Here is a 20,269-nt window from a genome sequence, read left to right on the forward strand (position 1 = left end):
TTATTAAATCCATATGAGCAAGCAAGCATTAGATGAGCCACAGTTTATAGTCTCTGATTTTGCACTTTTCGATTTTTTTGCTTTGATAAAAAATGATCTTTCCACGATCGCAAGCGTGCATTAGTAGCAGTGCCGCTAATACTGTCAAATCCTCTACATTTCCTCCATTTTCTTGATATTCATGTATTAAAGAGTTTTAAAAGAAAAACGGTGTCACCAAAGATAGCTCAGCCCTAAGAAGTAGTCCAGATGCTCATGTTTTAAAAACGCCCAAGGCGTCCTGGTGGCCCAGTGATCTAAGATGCATCTCATGTAACGCAGCGTCCTGGTTTGCGTCTGGGCACGGAGCATTGTTTCATGTCAGCCACCTGTCTCTAATTACCCGTATCTCCTGACTTTCTCTTTTACCAAACACTCATTAACAGTGGAAATATGACAAAATGTCCACAAATGCAAGCAGCAATGGCAAAAAATGGACTGTCTGGGTGAACAATGTGCATATTAATCAGAATTTCCTTTTCTTTGCTTTTTTTTTTCTGCAGTCGGGGCTGGTGTACACCGAAGAGGAGTGGGAGAAAGAGTGGAACGAACTGCTAAAGTTGGCCTCCAGCGAGCCTCGAACTCACCTCAGCAAAAACGGGAACACCAGTGGAGGGTACGGGCTTACAATCGAGCCCACAAGCACATTCAATTTCCCAGACACATTACCACTGACCAAAATTCAGCAAAAGTTGCTCCTGAATCACTGCATAAAATGAACGGAACGAAACGGAAAGGCAGTAGCGAGCAGTGCCGTTTTAATCCTACATTACAACCCTCCTCCTTTGTTTCCTAACCCTGTGTGGTGAAGCGCTGCACAAAGCCCACAGCTAAAACAAAAGTGACCTTCTCAGTAAAATCAATTTGTCAGGGAAACTCATTGTTTCCACTTGGACAGTTTCTCTTCAGAACCTTCCTCCCTTTAATAACATTGCTGAAGCTAACGCGTGAAACTGCGCCATCTACTGGCTGTCGTCAGTATTAATCATCTGAGCTGTGAACCTCCCCTGAGCTGTGGGTTACTTTTAGCTGCAGAAAGCTGCATAAATAAGCGTAACGCAGGGTTTATCTCAGGCTACAGAGGCAGATTTGAAACGTACTCTGGTTTCCTCCTCCTACGCAGAGAAACTTGTGGTTTTGTCTCTGTTTCCATATTCACTGAAATAAACATACATACCTTCTCATGTAGGTGCTCGCTATAGTGAAGTGAAAACCGCTCTGACGGACAGACAGGCTCATCACGGTGTCTGCTGAAATACATACAGTGCCATTTAAGGAGGCTGCGGTTATCTGTGCTCGTCATCACTAACTTTTGTTTCAGTTGTAAGTGAAATGTAAAAAAAACCCAACAACAACAAAAAAAACCCTCCTTGCAAACTGTTTCTTTGTGAGTGCAACATCTGAAAACAGCACAGTTTTTCTGTGTTATTTCTCATGTTGGTGCAATGCCGTCCAGTGCTGAAAAATTTCTGTTAAAGGAAATCATTTCCTCATTTAATCTGGTGTTTTTAAGCTCTCATTGAGGTTGACTGTGATACGGTAATCAGGTTAGAGATGTTTGATGGTCCTAGTGTGAGATGAGGCCCTAAATAGGATGAGTGGGATCGCATATTAAGAGGCTCTTTATTAGAGTGAATTTGGCAGCGTGGCTGTTTGTGCGGCTGACAACTTAATTGTTGTACATCCTCTGGTTCCCTGGTGGCTGCATGCCTGAGAGCTATGGCTCTCCCTTCCCTTTTATCGTTTTCCTCTCCTGCTCTCTTTTACTGAAACACATGTATGACAGGATGGGCATCGTTGTCCTGTCTGTTAAAGCGAGCCAAATGGGAAATGGATTCAAGCGGATCAGATTAGGCATATGATTGGCATGGACATTTGCTATTTTGGCTGGCCTCAATACAGAAGCAGGAAATTGCTACAGTGTTGCAGTGTGTAATGTAATGTTTTTGGGGTTTTTTCCCTTCAGGGTGGATAACTCAGAGGATCCGGTCTATGAGAGTCTGGAGGAGTTCCATGTGTTTGTGCTGGCCCACGTGCTACGCAGGCCAATTGTAGTGGTGGCTGATACAATGCTCAGAGACTCGGGAGGAGAAGGTAGACTTGAACGCATGTCGACTCGCTCCTCTGTGGTACAGCAGTTCAAGCGATAGAGTGAAACTAAATATGGTTCTCTATCTGAATTCCAGCGTTTGCTCCCATCCCGTTTGGAGGGCTCTATCTGCCCCTCGAGGTGCCCCCGAGCCGCTGTCACTGCTCCCCACTGGTCCTGGCCTACGATCAGGCGCACTTCTCCGCACTGGTGTCCATGGAGCAGAGAGACCAGCAGCGCGAGCAAGGTAAGAAGATGTCCAGCAAAAAACCAAAAACCGCTTCTATACCCTGACAGAAAGAGCCGACGGCATCCTCAGGTGGGAATCTTTAATGCAAAACCTTTTCTTGACCTCCTGTTCATGAAAATTCAAGGTTTTTGCTGACAACATCTGCAGTAGTTTGACAGCCATTGCTTTTAACTTGGTGGGTGGAGGACTGCGAGAGGGAAGGCGAGTGGTCTGCCTGTCCTGCTAGAGGTGAATAATGTATGAGACAGCAGTCTAATTACTCGTGATCCATTATTTAAACAGGCCAGTTGGCAGCAGGAACCAGAAAGTGGCCAACATGCAGGAAAGTGGACAGCACGCTTCTTCTTCTTATTAGGAGCTGACCGAATAATTCAAAGCTCACCTGCAGTCACTGTTGTGAGTTTAATTTGTCAGAGTAGGGGTGTGTGTTTATATGTGCGCCTCTTTCACAGGAATTTGTGACACGGTGCTGTGCAGAGCATATTGATTGTGTTATGTTGTGGTAAGGAAGTGTGGATTGTCCCTTGTGTTGAGCAAGGCTTGTTTTGTTCACTCAGATGCCAGCGTTCCCACTCTGGGTGCGTTACTCGCTCTTGAGGTCAGAGCATTTCTCACACGGACGTCTTTAATTGATAAACAGAGTGGATCTCCCTGACAACCAGTCTTAGTAGTCACGGCACTCTTCTGTATCTGACTCAGTGGGTGGAACTCACGTGTCATTTGCGGGGGCAGCTGGCTGACTCCGTCTCTGTCTCTTTTTCTCACTCGCAAGCGAACAAGCAGTTTCATTCTTCCTCTTTCCTCTTCTCTCTCTCTCTCTCTCTCTCTCTCTCTCTCTCTCTCTCTCTCTCTCTCTCTCTCTCTCTCTCTCTCTCTCTCGTGCTTTTTTGAATATTCAAGGTCCTAATCTGGGTCATCAAACACCAACCTAGTTATTAAGTCCGTCTATGACCACTGCAGGCTAGCAGACAGACATGATTACTAACCTGCCATTCTTGCCCTGCAGTCATTCCCTTTAATGCCCCAGCAGCACATCAAAGCCAGTCCACCCCACAGTCGAGAACTACTGAATACTTACACTAGTGTTTGGGGATTTAGCGGGCTGATGGATTCTCTTCTTGTCCACCAGATGGTGCATATACCCAAAAAACACACAGCAGCCTGATCACAACACCACTGCGTGGCTGTACTTTTTCCTTCTGGTACAGAGTGTACTGCGATAGGATCAGAAAGTGTTTCATCTGCAGTCTTTCTCCAGTATGCCATGTGATAACTCGTACTGCATGGCTCTTATACAATTCTGGACTGCTTTCATTATGAGTGTCAGCATCTGCAAATGTGTTATGCATATTTCCCTTTTATGCACACATTTTTATAACGCGCGTCTGCATTTTAATAGAATTTGTAAATTTCTCAATGCAGTACTGTGCGGCCGTGCTGGTTCATATCTCTGTACGGCTGCCAGACAGAGACAGGCGGTCAGTCTGACTGACAGACCTAATCTTCCACTGCCAACTAGGGCAGAGCCAGACCCAGCCAGCCCCGAAGACCTCATCACATCACCACATATGGGCAGGGTCCCGGGATGCTTGGGGCCCCAGCAAACCAACCCGCTCTTCTGACAGTAAGGCCACTGTGTGGACGTCTCAGGTGGATGCTTACTCTCAATTTCCCCCTTCCACAGCGAAGAGCATCCGAGGGTCTCTTGGCCTTGTGTGTGTTCAGGTGTCAGGGACTGGGTTAGAATAGTGGCTCTTTATTCCGCCCTCTGTGTGGAAGATTATAGTGGAGTCCTTCCTAGTAACCTGACTCTAAATCACCCTGACAGATCATGCTTCTGCTCCTTTTATAGCATGCCTGCATGACTTCTGGGGTTGCACTGATGGCGGATGAAAAAACAACACGTGAGGAGTGACTGAAGCCAGAGGTTATTGCAGTTTTGTTAAGGGTTTTTTTTCCCTTTTTTTTCCCCCCTCAGGAGTCAAGTGGTTTGCTTGGGTGAGAAAGTCAGGTGAACCTAGAGACCTGTGCACATTTCTATGGTTATCAGCTGTGTAATGATGACTAGCTCCTCAGTAGATGCCATTTGCTGTCTTTCATCATTTTGTTTGTGCTTCTGTGGCTAAAAAATCTATGAGAGGAACTGACCCTCTGGAAAACTCTGGAGCTATTTCAAGCTCTGCTCCTAAAACCAAAACACTTCCAGGTTTTCTTTGGCATCACATCATCACACTTCTAACACTCTCTTGAATGAAAAGTAAATAGACAACTTTTATGCAAAGACCACCTACAAAACAGTGTCATTTAACTACACAGCTTCTCTCCAGATTCACATCTATTAAAAAAGGACAGTATACAGTACTGTGAAAAAGTCTTGAGGCACCCCTCATTTCTTTATATTTGCGAAGAAAATGGGAAATACGTAGGTGCAGTGACGTATTGAAATATGTGCAAACATACACGGAAATACAGTATAGCTATAAAGGTGTGACCACCTTTATTCTTCAGCACAGCCTGAACTCTCTTAGGCAAGCTTTCTCGTAAAAAGTAGTCTTCAGGAATTGTTCATTCAAAGCTGGTCTTTGGATGTTTCCTGCTTTTTCTTCTGTTCTGTCTAGATGATCCTACACTGCTTCAATAATGTTGAAGCCGGGGCTCTGGTGAGGTCAGTCCATGACACATTCATTTCCACTGTGTGCTTCTCTATGCATATATGTTTTTACTGCACTGGCAGTAACACCACCAACACCACTGGCTCCAAACCATGACAGAACCTCCATCTGACCTCTGTGCAGATTTTTACATTTTAGATTCGTCACATTGTAAGACCTGTTGCCTGGATTTGTTTCCTGTCTCTTAAGGACTTGACTTTTCAGAAACCGTTCACTGGATTTTTTTTAAGCCTGTCACTTCTTCTTTTTGTCCTCCACTCATCCAGTTTCTGAGAGTTTTTTAAGGACACATTGCATACTATGCCAAAACACATCAAGTTTTCAACTAATAGCTCTTTTGTACTTTGTTGGTGCAAAATTGCTATTTTATGGTACTCATACTGCGTTATCTTTGGTGTTTGGTAAGAAATGGGAACAAATTACAGGCTGCTAGCAACAAAGTGCCTAAAAATACAATTTAAAATAAGTTCTTTGCTAAGTTGTCTGTTATGTGTAGACACAAAAACTGGTTCATCCCTTGTTTGATGCCTTTTTTTATGCTTGAGTGATTCACAGGTCAGCGTTAAGTGGCGTAACAAAGGAAAAAAACATTCCTCTGAAAATGGTCAGTTATAAGGATTTGATTAAAAAAAGAGTAAACAAACAGCTAGTGTCTAACAAAAAATGGAAAGACCTTCAGAAAGCCTGGACAACTATTGCTCAAGACCACTTTTAAAAAACACAAGAAGCTCTGGCTCCTTGAAAGCAAAATGTGAACATGGGTTTTTGACATTGTGCCTACAGTATAAAGTATAACAATATGGGAATGGCCATTAAAATTGTATTTATTCTAGTTTTCTGTGTTGCTTCAGATGTGATTCACTTCTATTATCCACCATGATTTTTTGGGGGGAAAAGGCTCAGACTTGTTTATATGCATGACTGCTGTTTACCCTGGGGAATTGAGCCCTTTAAATCTGCAGCTGTGCAGAGTGACCAGAGTCAGGAATTTCAAATTTGTGCATTTTCCAGACGGTACAAATTGTTCTTGAATCTCAAAACAGAGGGAAACATTGACTCCGTGTTGCTGCTGCCAATCAAACCTTGTAAAAGATGACTTTGTCTAAGTGAGGGGAAAAAGAGAAGTCGGAGAAGCCACATTGACATCTTATTCTGCTGTTTTGTTTGACTAACAAAAAAGAAGGACAAATATGTTTATGACCAATCAAGTGATTTTCATTTGACTTTTAACTTCCAGCAGCTGTTTCCTTACACGTCACGCCCAAGTTTTGTATGTTCGTATCTCCCCGAATCAAACTGCAAACTTAGCAAAGCGAGGCAAGCTATCAGCGATGCTGCTGAGTGCACAGCTTGCATACCATGCAGCGCTGTGATGTCATCCATCCGTAAAGTAGGAATTGGGTCATTCAAGGACAGCAAAACAAAGCTGCCAACAGGGAGAGTAAATACATTATAGCACACTTTAGTCCCCCAGAGCTCAACTGGCAATGTTGAATCTCTAAATCTGGACCAGGCCCAAATGGGAACAACAGCACACACAGCTCTTTGGAATGGCGAGAAAGACGGACAGCTGCATCGTGGGAGCCCGGACGGCACCTCGCAGACCTCCGCTGCCTGCTGTATGACCCGAGTGGGAACTGAGTGGGATCTGGTTCACTGTCCTCTGCCTGGCTGTGTGTGTGTGTTTGCGATTATGACTGAATTTTTCTGGGCAAGACATTCTAGGAAAAAACATCTATGAAGAAAACCACTTTTCCTCTCAGCTTACAGCGCTGCCATGCCAGTGCTCATTACCGCCTGACGGTGCGGCTGCAGGCATAGGTCATGCATTTATTTATGTATTTAAAATTTGTGTTTAATATGTTGTGATTTGCAAGCAGTCAAAGGCAGCGGTGACCTCTAAGGACAAATGTCTGTCATCAGTGCTCTTATTAATATATTTACCCAGCAGGCATTTATTTGTGACTAATGGTGCCAGATATATATGAGTGATCAGGTTAACGCTGGCGTGGGTGTGGCTGGACTAATTGTGTCTCAAGAGCTTCAAGCGTTACGAGGATGCATGTCCCACCAGTATTTTGACACCTGGCATGATTAATCGCGTGCATTTCATTATGCATATGAACTTAAAAAAAGACACGCAAGAGGGCACAGAGTGTGGATTTGACGTGCAGGGACGCAGGAGGGGCAGTTGCTGCTGGTATCTGTGTCTCCGTGAAGCCTGGAGAGCAGAGCAGCCTATTGGCAGTGGAAGAATTGATGAAGCAGGGAGGAGACTGCGTCTTCCATCTGGGTCTGACAGTGAAGGCTGGAATGTCCCCAGCCCGAACAGCCTGCCTCTCTCTGCTGTCATGTGGACAACAACCCCCACACTAGGTAGCCTGAGGAGAGCTGTCATGTGGGCCAGCGAGGTCTAGTTAGTCCTCCTTATGTACCGTTGTTTTAAAAGGCACCCACACACTCAGACCAAAACAAGTACTGTACATGCCTGCACTGTGTACACACTGTAAGCATATTTCCCACAAGAGGAGGCCGGGTAGGTGTCTGTTTTATGTTCTGTGTCCAGTGATTACTGTTGAAAACCTCTTCCTGCTTCTAAGTAGTTGATCATATCAGATAAGCATGAATGGAATTGTTTCAGCACTCCGGCTCTTATCCTCTGCTGCTGTGTCTGATTGCAGTCTATTACTGAACCAAATTTAGCTTATGCAGCTTCAGTCAAATGTAGAACGATCAAGCTCTGAAATTGTTTAGATTGTGTGCAGATAAAACCAGAATGCAATGATTTGAAAATCTCGAAAACTAGAAATAGAACGTAGAAAACAGGCCAAGTGTTTAAACTGAGAAACTGTACTGTTTTAAGACAAAATTTAGCTCATTTTGAATTTGATGGCAGCGACACACTTCCAAAAATCAGCCATGTTTACCACTGTTTAACATCCGGTCTGGCAACTGAGGGGACCAGCTGCTGGACTTCTGGGAGAGGAATGCTGTATGATACAGGATTCTCAATACTCCTGGGTCATCTTTGTCATATTTTTGTTTCATGATGCGTCAGATGTGTTTGCAGTTGGTGAATGGTCTGGACTGCTGGCTGGCCAGTTCAGCGCTGGGATTCATGCTGCTGTAACAGATGCAGTAGGCATTTTTAAAGGCCTTCGCTGAAATTGATGTCATCTGGATTGGAGCGTATGTTCTAAAAGCTGTAAATACCTTTCAGCACTGATGGTGCCTTAAATGTGCAAGCTGGCAGTTCCATAGACACTAATGCAACCTTATACAATCAAACCTGAGGGCTCGCTTTAGTCCAGAGGATCTTGCATGTGTTTGTCTTTAACCTCCATTTGTGGAGACAAAGATTTCTGGAAGTGTTCCTGAACCCATATAGTGATTTCCATGTCTGTTTTTAATGCAGTGGTAACTGAGAGTCCAAAGATCACAAGCATCCAGTGATGATTATTTTTAATATATTGTGTAGTGTAGATAATGAGATATTTGTAGTCTTTACAATTTCACATTGACGAACATTATTCTAAAATTATTCCACAATTTGTCGACACGTCTTTTTCCCCCAGATTGTGAAGCTCTGCTCATCTTTACTTCTGAGAAACTCTGGCTGTTTAAGATGCTCTTTTTATACTAAATCATGCTGCTGACCTGTTGCTAATTAACCTAATTATGTGCAAAAAGTTCCTCCAGCTGTTTCTTCTTAGTACCACTTGGCTCTCCACCCTTGCGTTGTCCCTGTTCCTGCTGTTTTGAGACGTGTTGCTGCCATCAAATTTAAAAAGTTCTTAAAATAGTGCATTTTCTCAGTTTAAACATTTGATATGTTTTCTTTGTTCTATTATGAATACAATATGGGTTTCTGAGATTCTTTTCCAGAGTGGTTGGTCCTATTTTAGTCGTTTTGGGCTGTTATTCATTTTGGTAATGTTAACACTACGCCACGTAAATGTAAGTGAAAGAATGGGAGAGCATTGAACAAAGCTAGTAAGAGCAGTCTGACCAGAGTTTGTTCAGTGTTGCAGACACGTAAGCACATCTGTATTTCAGCGTGTAAGCTGGGATTGCACGTTCAGTCATGATTTTGGAAGCAGTAATTGATAAAACAGTCTCACCATAATGTCTATTTGGTCACTGTTTTTAGAACTTTCAGTTGTATTATATGATAAAAACACTTTGGGGCTCCAGACCAGTTTCAACCCTAGTTATAATAAAGAAATTCTTTCCTTTCATTTTCTTCGTGGAAAAGATAAAAGTCTGTTTAGACTAGACTAAACACGCCAGTCTGCATTACATCATAAACAATCAAGTTTGACTGAGGCCCTTCTGTGTTTGAATGAGTCATGTTGAATGACAGTCACAGGTCATGGTCACTTCTCTGCCTGAAAAATAAATGACGGCGTGAATACACCTCCAGTATACTTTACCCCACACTGACAGGCATCTGGGATCATTAACGTGGTATTATTCTAGTGTGTCATTACGGTGCCGCTTGCTTTCGCTCTGACAGTGCGATGGCCTTGAGAGAAGTCGTAGCATGCTATTTTGTCTCCAGTGGTAAAGCTGGACCAAGCTAATGTTCTGATAATCTCATGTCTTCCAGCTGTTATCCCTCTGACCGACTCGGAGCACAAGCTGCTGGCACTCCATTTTGCCGTGGACCCCGGCAGGGATTGGGAGTGGGGGAGGGACGACAATGATAATGCCAAGCTAGCCAAGTAAGTCCTGTACAGTATATCACTCGGCGATCCTTATCGACAAGGCGCACGGCGTCACAAGGCGTGAGAGGGTAAAACCTGCAGGTCAGGTCAGGTCCTGCCTGTTCACCTGCAAGATGCTATGTGGAGGATTTAATTCAGATGCTTTAAAAGAATGAGAGCACTGGAAGAGCAAATTGTGAGGCTCCCGTAGGTAGAGCCTCACTGAAACAGCGAAAGCCTGAGCTGAAGAAAGAGTTTATGCAAGAAGTTTCTGTTTCACATTCCTGTCAGTCAGGGTGTCATTTTATCCTCCCAACAAGCTGTAGTGTGAACAAAGCAGAAAAGACTTTATATTGCCCTCAATACGTTGTGGGCGTTGTTTGCGCCGTGGTTCCACTTCTGCATTTGAACAATGAAACACGTTCGTGCAAGATGGCTCAAAGAGTTTGTCAGTATTTTCTACAAATGCTATAGCACACCCACATGTGCCACAAAATTTTGGTGAACATATGTCACAAATGTCACACACGTGTTGTAACCGCTGCTTGTTGTTAATTCATGTGTTTTTTTTCCCCTCCCTCTCCAGTCTCATCTTGTCTCTGGAGGCCAAACTAAACCTGCTGCACAACTACATGAATGTAACATGGATCCGAATTCCATCTGAAACAAGGGTAACCTTTTCTTCTTCTTCACACAAGTGTGTCTTGTTTGTCATGGTTAATTTAGTGCTATGCAGGGACTCTTCTATTCCAGATGTTCTGGAAGCCCCAGAGTCCAATCAGTCGGCTTTATTTACTCTCAGAAAGCAATAATCTTAGACATTTATGTGTTTACTGGCTATAAAAAAAATAGAAAACAGGCAGTTATACATGTTTGATTTTTTCTTCTTTTTTGTTTGGAATTCATTGGGAATACATGAAAAGGAAAGTTTACCTCAAAATTAAAAATGCATATTTGGTCTGTAGTGCTGTTTATCCTTCCACGATTTGCTTAATTTTTGGAAAATCATCCGTAGATAAGTCTTTCTTCTGTTTAATAGAATGGAAGTAGAAGGCGCTTGCTTCGTGGTGCAAATGGTCATGGTAAAATAGAAGTGAAAAAATTCAGCAGCAGTGTTTCTTATCAGAAAACATGACCCAGATACATCAGGTCTAGTCTGGTAGAAGAAAAGGTAGTTACTACATGAAGGTGCTCACTATGAGCTACAAGGTCGGTCAAGCGACGCTGATATTTTTTTGCATGTTTTGAGCACCACAAGGCGAGTGCAGTCTAGGTGTCGTTCTGTTAGGCAAAAACTGGTCAACCCCACAATAATTCAGATGGACTCACTGAAAATATGTAGGTAAAGTTTTGCGGCAAGCTTTCCCCTTAAATCTTCATGGTGCTAATCCACAGGTGAAATTTGAACAACTGTTCAGTCGTGTGTGTTTGCGTGTCTTTGTGCAGGCTCCCCTTGCTCAGCCAGAGTCTCCCACAGCCTCCGCAGGTGAGGATGTCCAGTCTCTGGCCGAGTCCATGGACTCTGACCGCGAGTCTGTCGGCAGCAACTCTAACGTCAACACTGGCAAGCCAAGCAAGGAGAAGGATAAAGATAAGCAGCGAAAAGACAAAGACAAGAGCCGGGCCGACTCTGTAGCCAACAAACTAGGTAGCTTCAGCAAAACCCTTGGAATCAAGCTGAAGAAGAACATGGGAGGTCTGGGTGGCCTTGTTCATGGCAAAATGAACAAATCTAACTCTGGCTCAGGTCGCAGTGGGGAGAACGGAGGGGAAAAGGCAAAGAAAAAGGAGTCTAAGTCAACCAAGGGAAGCAAGGAGGACTCGGGCCAGTCTGCAAGCTCCACTTCTTCTGAGAAGGCCACTAGTCCTTCCCCTACGGACAGAGACAGACCCTCCAGCTCCTCGCCCACTGAGAGACAGGACAGTGCAGGTAAAGGCTCAGGGGACAAGACCCTGGAAAACTGGAAATACAGCACTGATGTCAAGCTCAGCCTCAACATCCTACGGGCTGCCATGCAGGGGGAGCGTAAGTTCATTTTTGCAGGACTCCTGCTCACCAGCCATCGACACCAGTTCCACGAAGAGATGATCAGCTACTACTTGACAAACGCCCAGGAGCGCTTCAGCCAGGAGCAGGACCAGAAAAGGAAGGAGGCCGAAAAGAAGCCCGCTGTCACCAATGAGGTAGCTGTCAAGAAGCCTGAGCATGAGAGTGTCTTCCAGAGGGAGAGATCAGACAGCTCACCTCCGGAGAGCTGCTCTCCCATCCTGCCTCACCACACACACCCCTATAACAACTCCCAGCCCCCGCTGGGTCTCAAGATGCAGGGCAGGAACAGTCCCACTCCCGCGGCGCCTCTTGCCTCTGTCCCGGCCCCTCCTCTCACCCCACCTCCAGCCTTGCACCATGTCTCGCACCCGGCCCCAACCCCTGCGCCTTACTCCTCCCCCAGTATTGGTGCTAAGAGACCTGGGCCTGTTCCTGTGTCTGCCCACTACAGCCATACACCTCCCATCCAGAGGCACAGCGTGATCCACTTACAAGATGTCAACATGCAATCCTCCATCTTCCAAGATGACCCCTACAAGCCTGTGGTGGGCACTCTAAAGACATGCGCCACCTACCCCCAGCAGAACCGCACACTTTCATCCCAGAGTTACAGCCCTGCTCGCCTGTCAGGGGTCCGCACTGTTAACACCATAGATTCGCTGTCCTACAATATGCCTGGCGAACACAAGTCCCACACCTACACCAATGGATTCGATGCGGGAGACATTCAGGACTGCCTTGAGTTTGCCGATGAGGACAACTCATCTCACACCTGGCTCAACCAAGATAAAACCAAAGGGCGGAGCTCTGGAAGCCCTTTGTACTGCTTTCAGCAGCGCCGCTGCAAGAGGGAGAACTGCTCCTTCTACGGTAGGCCAGAGACAGACAACTACTGCTCCTACTGCTACAGAGAGGAGGTGAAACGCAGGGAGAGGGAGAGCAAAATGCAGAGGCCTGTATAGCCATCACCGCTACTTCAGCTTGTCAACAAGTCTGCAGGAGACCTGAGGGAACAACACCATCTGCACTCTGCATTTAGAATAACATGATGGCAAACATTATCCTGTTTTGTTGAAGAATGCTTGTGTATTCCCGTCGCCCTTCCCTTGTTAGTAAAGGTTATTACTTTATGATGGGGGAAGCAGAACTTGAAACAGTGAGCAGCTTTGGCCAGATATCGTAGTTTTGTTTGACTTCTGTCTCATTCAATTTAGTCTTTTACTTGTTTTAGAGTAAAAGTCATCTCTGTGATGTAACTTTCTGTATGTGGAAAGGAAATTTCTTTATTTTTCAAAGTGCAGAACATTTGCATCTCGTCAGGAAGGAACATTTTATCTATTTTAATCAGTTTGAATGCAATACCTCTGCTCGGTTCTTCAAAATCTCTGTGGAAAAAAAAATTTGTAGTTGTTTTGCAATCAATATAAATCTAATGAGGGAATAATATTAGAATTTCAAGCAATAAATTGGTGATTCTTTTGCTACACCCTCTCTCAATTTTGTCTATGCACCAATAATATAGTTACTGTAGGTTAACTGTGTCTTGTACATTGTAAAAGATCGTCAGTGTGCTTTTGTAAACCAATTTGAACTACAGGAATTGAAATGTGTAAGCATTCTAGATTGTAATGTCGGATTAGGATGAAATGTAAAACTCTCATATGTGAAGTGTACCTTTGTTCTAGCCAAGTTGCAAAGGTTTGCCGTTTCGGAATTGGACTCAAACTATTGTGTAAGACATTGTTTCACATTTTTGCCCGTAGTCAACCTCCTAAAAGTCCACAAGCACTGCCAAACTGGCTTCTTAAAAGAAAAAAAAGTACAGTTCAGATTTTCAAAATGTTTCTTTTTTTGTGCCAAACACTGAACAATGTGCATAGGATGATTTGCTTCTCAAATATGCAGTGCTTATGGTGTGTTTCTCTGAGTTGCTGTTGACTGCGCTACTTGGTAAATGTGTTAGATGAGAAGAACTGCGGGTAGTGAGAGCAGGTCGATGTGTGTTTGTCTGAAGTGTTTTTACATGTCCGTTGCCCCCGACACACACACACACACAACACAACACAATGTGCAATCATGCTACTAGCACTATGTGGTGACATGCAGTATAGATGTGTCACCGGTCCAGTGTGCGATTGTTCTTCTTCCATATCTAGAGGCCGTTAAAAAGAAGCACCTGCTGCTATGAGCACCACAAGCCTTTGTGATCATCAGTGCTTTAACCAATCAGAGGGGCTTTTCCAAAAAAAAAAAAACCCAACAAAAAAAGAAACCCCAGGCCTCCAAGTGCTTTCTGCTCATTTGACATGACTACTGTAAAGACGCAGTGTTTGTGTTGCTGTTTGTTCTGGTGATGCTTGGATAATGTACCATGCTGTCCTTAACTTAGTGTGTCCTGGCCAAGGATGTCCACTGCTCTCTCAGTTTGCTTCTGTCTCTCTCCTGTACACACTGCAGTGTTGCTCCTCTTTGTTTCTATGTGACGACTAGTTCATGGACTCTCCACCATGTTTAGGACTGTAAGATATGATTTTGTATTTCTTTAAGAGTTTTACACTACTTTAAATTATTGATTTGCACATTAGGTACGAATGTAAATATGAGAAAAAGAATAGTTTATTGTTACAAATGTTGTGTGTCTGTGTTATTTTTGTTTAGCATCCAAAAAGTGATCGGGAGAAATCTGGACGGATAAATTACATTTTGAGACCTAAGAATATTTTTATTCACTGCTGCGTTCAAGTTTGGAGTCATGTATGAGAATCTGCTCTACATGCAGTTAATGCTTGCTTTGTTTTTACCTTTTGGTCCTCTTTCTAGAGGCATAAAAGCAGGGGATGTTTGGTTTGGTTCCCTTTTATCATTTAAACTGTTCCAGATTTATCCTGCCATAATCACTGCTTAGAATTACCAAAACATCCCTAAACTGGTAGATGAACATATTAGTGCTACAATCCTAAGAAAACCTATGATTCACTTTTAGCAGCAATAATTTCTGTGTGATTTTATCAGTCTATCACATCACTGTGGAAGAATTCTTTTCCAAATCTTCATTTCAAGGTTTGCTTCGAGGTTTGCATTTGTCAGGTTGAGTTTTTTCTTCAGCCATCCTGTTGCAGATTTACTGCTGTGCTTTGGGATCTTGCAAGTATTATGCTGGGGCATGCAACATCCTGTTGCACAATCCAGTTCTAGCCGCACTTTGGCTGTCAGACAGAAGGCCTTACATTAAACTCTTGAATACTTTGGTACATAGAGGAGTTTGTGGTCAACTTAGTGACTGCCCGAGTCCTGTGACTGCAAAAACGAGTTCAAACCATCACCCATCCTCCACCGTGCTTGACAGATGATGTGAGGTTTTCGTGCCAATACGCTGTCTTTGCCAAACATCTCTGCTTTGGTCTCCTCTCTAAAGCGTAACTTTCCAGAAGGTATTTTTAAAGCTCTTTAGCAACTACTCAATACAAGTCATACTTGTTCAGTCTTTTTCTGATTATACTGTTTAACGTGCTAATGAAGGCCTGTAGAGTCAGAGGTGTTTTTTTGTTGTTTCTCTGAGCATTGCGCTCTCTGAATTTCTCGGGACATCCACTCCCAGGACGCCATGCAACTGTCTTGAATGTTTTCTACTTGTGAATACTCTTTCTCAGTGAAAAATGATGGACTTCAGCTAGTTTGCTCTTATAACCTTTCCCAGACCGATGGGCAGAAACGAATGCTTCTTTGAGATCGTTGTTCTTTCTTCCTCTCCATTGCGTTAACTCGCACCTAAATGCTCCCGACCAACAAACTGCCAAACCTTTAGCGCTTATAGAGGTGCTCACACTTACTGATGCTTAGTTAATCAAATACATTTGTTTAGCAGCACATGACTTCTACTTTTACCCTCTGAATTCCTATGGAAGCAGCAAGGATGCACTTAGTCTTTCAAAAGCCTTTTTTCACATAAGAATTGCACTTGACCGACTGAAGATACGATATATCAGTTTTCCAAATAAAGGTGAGTTAAACAGTTTCTCAATTACAGATTAACTGATGAGAGAGAGAGATATAGGACACAAAGTATCCTACACTGAACAGTTCAGTTCACTTTTGTCAGAGCTGACCAGTGATATTATATGTGGGTTTTATGTCTCAATATTAGATATAATTTAGATAATACTTTAAAGTAACTGCGCAGAATTTGTATCTGAAGGTTTCACCTTGGCAAGTGGGGAGACTTGATTTCTACAAGAACAAGAGTAAAATATTATTATTAAATATATTGTAGCTCAAGATGAGAACCAAAGGAATTTGATCAGGTTCATCTTTAATAAGCTACTCATAGTTTATAAATGTAGAACACTGACCTATTAAATAAGTATGCTAGTTGCCTTATCGGCACTAAAATTCAAATTTGTCAACATCCACTTCACCAATAAAGTCTTTACCTGACATGAGAATGTGCCCTTTAACTTTATGAACTTTATGATGACAAATAAACACTGGCAAAAACATTTTAAAAGAATTCTCATAACATTTGTCCTGAAATATCCTTACTGTTGGTTGATAATGTGGGTCAGACTCCTCGGTCTTTTCTGACATTTTCCACAATACAACTCGGCAGTCTCGCCTATTTTTAAACAAAGGCATCTTTTTTTCCATAAACAGGTCGTGAATCATGAGTCAGCGTTTTTTGAATGAGTCAATCCAAACACAACGAGGGGAAAATTCCCACCGAAATCAGGGTTATGGAGTTGGGATTCTTGAGTGAACTCTAAAATAGGTCAGCATTTGAGGCTCGGAGCTGTAATCCCCCCCCGGAGACACGCCTGCACTGGCAAGAGGATTGACACCCAGCAACTGAAGAGGATGGCACAAAACAGCGAAAAAATCTCCAAGCGCATTCTTGAGAAGTGCCCCCCCCCCCCCCCCCCGCCTTCAGTGATTAAATCCAATGAGGGCTTTCTGCACGTGAGCCATAAGTCATATATCAAGATTAGCAACATCAAACACCACACACACAAAATGACTCAAAGGATATTCAAAGAGATTTACTTGTCATCACAGCAATGTAGGGATGAAGTTAATTACAGCTCAATTTAATCTTTACATGCACGGAGCAGGAGGTGCTTGTGAGAATAGTGAAGTAAGAAAGATTTCATTCCAGTGCATTAAGAAGCTGTTACCAATTAACAAGAGCTCATTTCACACAGAGAGCCAGTGTTTGAGTTCAGTTTCTTCCACTGCTGTCCAACGCTTGTGTCAGAAAAACCTCAAAGCAACACGTATGACCTTAGAGCTGTACTCTTAGTCTTTAAAATTAAACCATAATGCAACCGCGAGACAGCAGAGAAACAAATGCCTGTCAGAGTGACTTGAAGTGCAAACAAATCAGTGCCTGCAGTTTCTCACAGACTTATGAAAGACACTAAAAATGTTAAATATAAAACCCTTGTTTTCCTATAATGAGGCAAAACCGGGCTTTTACAATGTGCACAGTCTGTACAGTAGCAGCAGGCTGGAGTTGGTGGTGAGGGTGGGCAGCAGTCCTCTAATGTGTGGGATGAACTGCACACTTCTGAGTGTATAGTCTCGTGACTGAGTCGATGATGAAGTGGGATGGATTTACCTCTCCAGCTTTTGCTCTGTGGTTTTTGACTGTGGCTGCTAATAATGTGAAATGAATATGAATATGAAAGGACTTTTTCAGGTCTTTAAGATGAATTACATCTCCACGTGATGCCCAGTGTTAGTCACACAATGACACACAGGGGCCTCTGTCATCACAGCAGTTATACCCCAAGCTCTTGAATTATGAGCAAGTACTGAATAAGACAGAGGGCATTGTCTTCTTTCTTGGATAAAATCTTCTCAGAATGTCCTTGGAGAGACCCCCCTGTTGGTTTTCAAAAGTGACAAAGAGCTCTATCAGGCATACAGCAGGATTTTGGCAGGCCTGCTTTTTCTCTCGAAACTGCACAGCCTCCATGTTGTCAGATTCACTCAGCTCATTTCTAACTGCGATTCATGCTAAAAAAAACACCCCGACGCATCGGTTTCTTTCCTCAGTATAATTAGAGCCCATTACAGACCTTAAAGGAACACAATAGTCCATAAATATTGATTTTTGTTGGGTAAGCAGTTGTCTCATTATGATGGTGAAATGAAAATGTGGGACAAATATGCATATCCATGGGCGTGCAATTTGAGTGTTTAAATCCTCTCTGCACACTTCTCTTCAAGTTTGGAAGCACCTCGCAGTATTTTCAGGTCTGTTTCAAAGAGGGGCTGCTGCCTTTGATGTCTCTGCTGCAGTGAGTTGTATGCCCCACACAGCACCACCCCCTCCCCAAAGCTAAGCCTTGTTCTCAGCCAGTGCCAGCCTCCAATATCTGAGCTCATCCCACCCGCTCTCCGCAAGAACTAGCGCCAGCCCTGCCATGCACTGCACTTGAGAGTGGGTGGCATCACATGGCCCTTCAGGCTGCCTTCTGGGGTTTGGCATGTAGGAAGACACACACACACACACACATGGCTACTATGTGATTAGGCCCGCTGCTGCTGTTGCTGCTGACTGCATCTCTTCCTCTTTTTTTTCTGTGGAGTAATTTTATAGATTCTCAAAGTCAGTGATGCCCACACACCTCAGTGGAGCATAGACCCTTTTCCAGCCTGCAGTGCCTCCCACGCCGTAGACTTTGAGTGTTTCTAAGCGCCAATCAGCGCTGGGTAGCACCACCAAAACCGCCCCCTCATCCTTGTGTTCCTTCTCTCTCACACACTGTCCTGCACTTTCACTGAGCAACCGCGGTGAAAATAACTCGCGGATGGCACAAAAGCAAAGTTTGCTCAGCAAGCAGGATTTCATCTGTAAACCTGATGCTCTACAGCAGATAATCCAAAGAAAAGGTGCGACTAAAATGATAAATCAGTCAAAGCGAAACCAACTCCTCCACCCCCACATCCTGTCTGCAAGGTAACAGCAGCAGATATGTGCTCCTGCTACTCATTTAGCTGTCTATACTTTGCCCTGCATCTGTAGCAAAATAACACACTAAGAAGTAGACAACGTTTCATCTTGAGAGCAAACACGTGATTGAGCGACACGGAATACGTGCCTTACCCAAGCCGTCACCTGAGATGTTCTTGTAACACAGAGATATGTGTGAATTAACTCAGTTACTAGTTGCCATTGCGTCTTCAACTCTTGCATTAGCAGGACTTTTGCAACAATGTGGAAAGATGCAGGATTTGTGTAGGAGCTCAGTTTTCCTTGACAGTAGTTCCCTGCCTTTATTCAATGCTTAAAACAATCCAAAGAAGAAAAAAAGGGAGAGAGTTTAATATAAACACATGATGTTGAACTATGCAGAAGGCCTTCATGTTGCCAGACAAACAGGCTTTGAAAAAAAAAGCAACATGCCGGCTGTGATGCCCCATCACTGCGCGGTGGTGCCAGGGGTGGCAGCTTGTCTGCTTGCGTAGCGTGGTGTGCTGGTAGCTCCAACCTGCTCGGAGACGGGAGGAGTACAGCATGAGCAGGGAGAACACCATGCTCCTCATCAAGAATTTTAATGCCTGCGTTCTTCCTCTTCCTTCCTGTCTCACTCAGCACGATTCAGTATGAGCAGGAAAGGCCACGCCTGTGATCTCTGCTGATGTTGTTTGGCAAACTTAGCTTAAGAGTGGGATAAAGAGATATTGGCAGGGTTTTTGCAGAACAGTAAAATGCAGAAGGTTGGAGGCAGTCTGCTTTCTCTGTGTCATGTGGTGTTTAAAATACACCAGGAAGATTGTCCATTCTTGTAAGTGCACTGTGTGAATGCGTGTGTGCAGGAAACTTCACACGGTTCACAATCTATTTGGTCTGAAACACAATAAGGAAGGAAGGAGTCCCCAGCTTTCGATGCCCCACCCACTGTTGATACCCCAGCAGTTACAGTAAATATTTGCATGGGTGAAATGAGGGAACAAGGTGTACTTCCTGTTATAAGAATAATACTGAAGCGCATGACAGGCTGGTGAGAAAAAAAAAGCTTTGTACAGTTCTGTGCCGTTAGCAGTACTTTACAATTTTAAATAAGGGATTTTGCCAATATGAAAATGAGGAATGTGTTTCTGGAAAAGAAAAAGACATTCTCCCTTCAGTAAATAAAACTGAGTTCAACTTATAAGCAGTGAAGCGCTCACTTCAGCTTGTGGCTAATCTTGGATAATAGTTGCTTATCTAGTTCTCTGATATATCTATACCTAGACTAGGAATGACAAGCATATAATTTAATGCATTATTAGCTGGAGGGGTGCATTATATTACCTTTACACAATGCTAGACTTCCTAGTATAGCATTGTGCAGGCCTGCAGGTCTAGTCCTGTCAGCCTGCAGGTGTGAAAAACAAAGAAAATACCGAGGTGCCAAAAACTGCACTTTCTGAAATGGCCACTTGAGTCTGGCACCAAAACCAAGTCAATCACCAAGTAAG

General features: G+C 43.6%; 1 protein-coding gene across 2 annotated transcripts in view; it reads left to right on the forward strand.

Annotated features, from left to right (window-relative positions):
* otud7a (OTU deubiquitinase 7A) overlaps positions 1-16,074 on the forward strand; it is a 43,243-nt gene extending 27,169 nt beyond the window's left edge. For both annotated transcript variants that reach the window (XM_006789308.3, XM_006789309.3), the window contains exons 8-13: positions 543-655; positions 2,006-2,133; positions 2,226-2,375; positions 9,660-9,774; positions 10,343-10,427; positions 11,203-16,074. In XM_006789308.3, coding sequence (XP_006789371.1) covers positions 543-655; positions 2,006-2,133; positions 2,226-2,375; positions 9,660-9,774; positions 10,343-10,427; positions 11,203-12,768 — 2,157 coding nt within the window. In that variant the 3' untranslated portion in view covers positions 12,769-16,074. The remainder of the gene's footprint in view (positions 1-542; positions 656-2,005; positions 2,134-2,225; positions 2,376-9,659; positions 9,775-10,342; positions 10,428-11,202) is intronic.
* The last annotated feature ends 4,195 nt before the right edge of the window (positions 16,075-20,269 follow it).

Source organism: Neolamprologus brichardi, chromosome 7 (assembly GCF_056152115.1).
Source record: "Neolamprologus brichardi isolate AB-2024 chromosome 7, ASM5615211v1, whole genome shotgun sequence".
NCBI classification, from domain to species: domain Eukaryota; kingdom Metazoa; phylum Chordata; class Actinopteri; order Cichliformes; family Cichlidae; genus Neolamprologus; species Neolamprologus brichardi.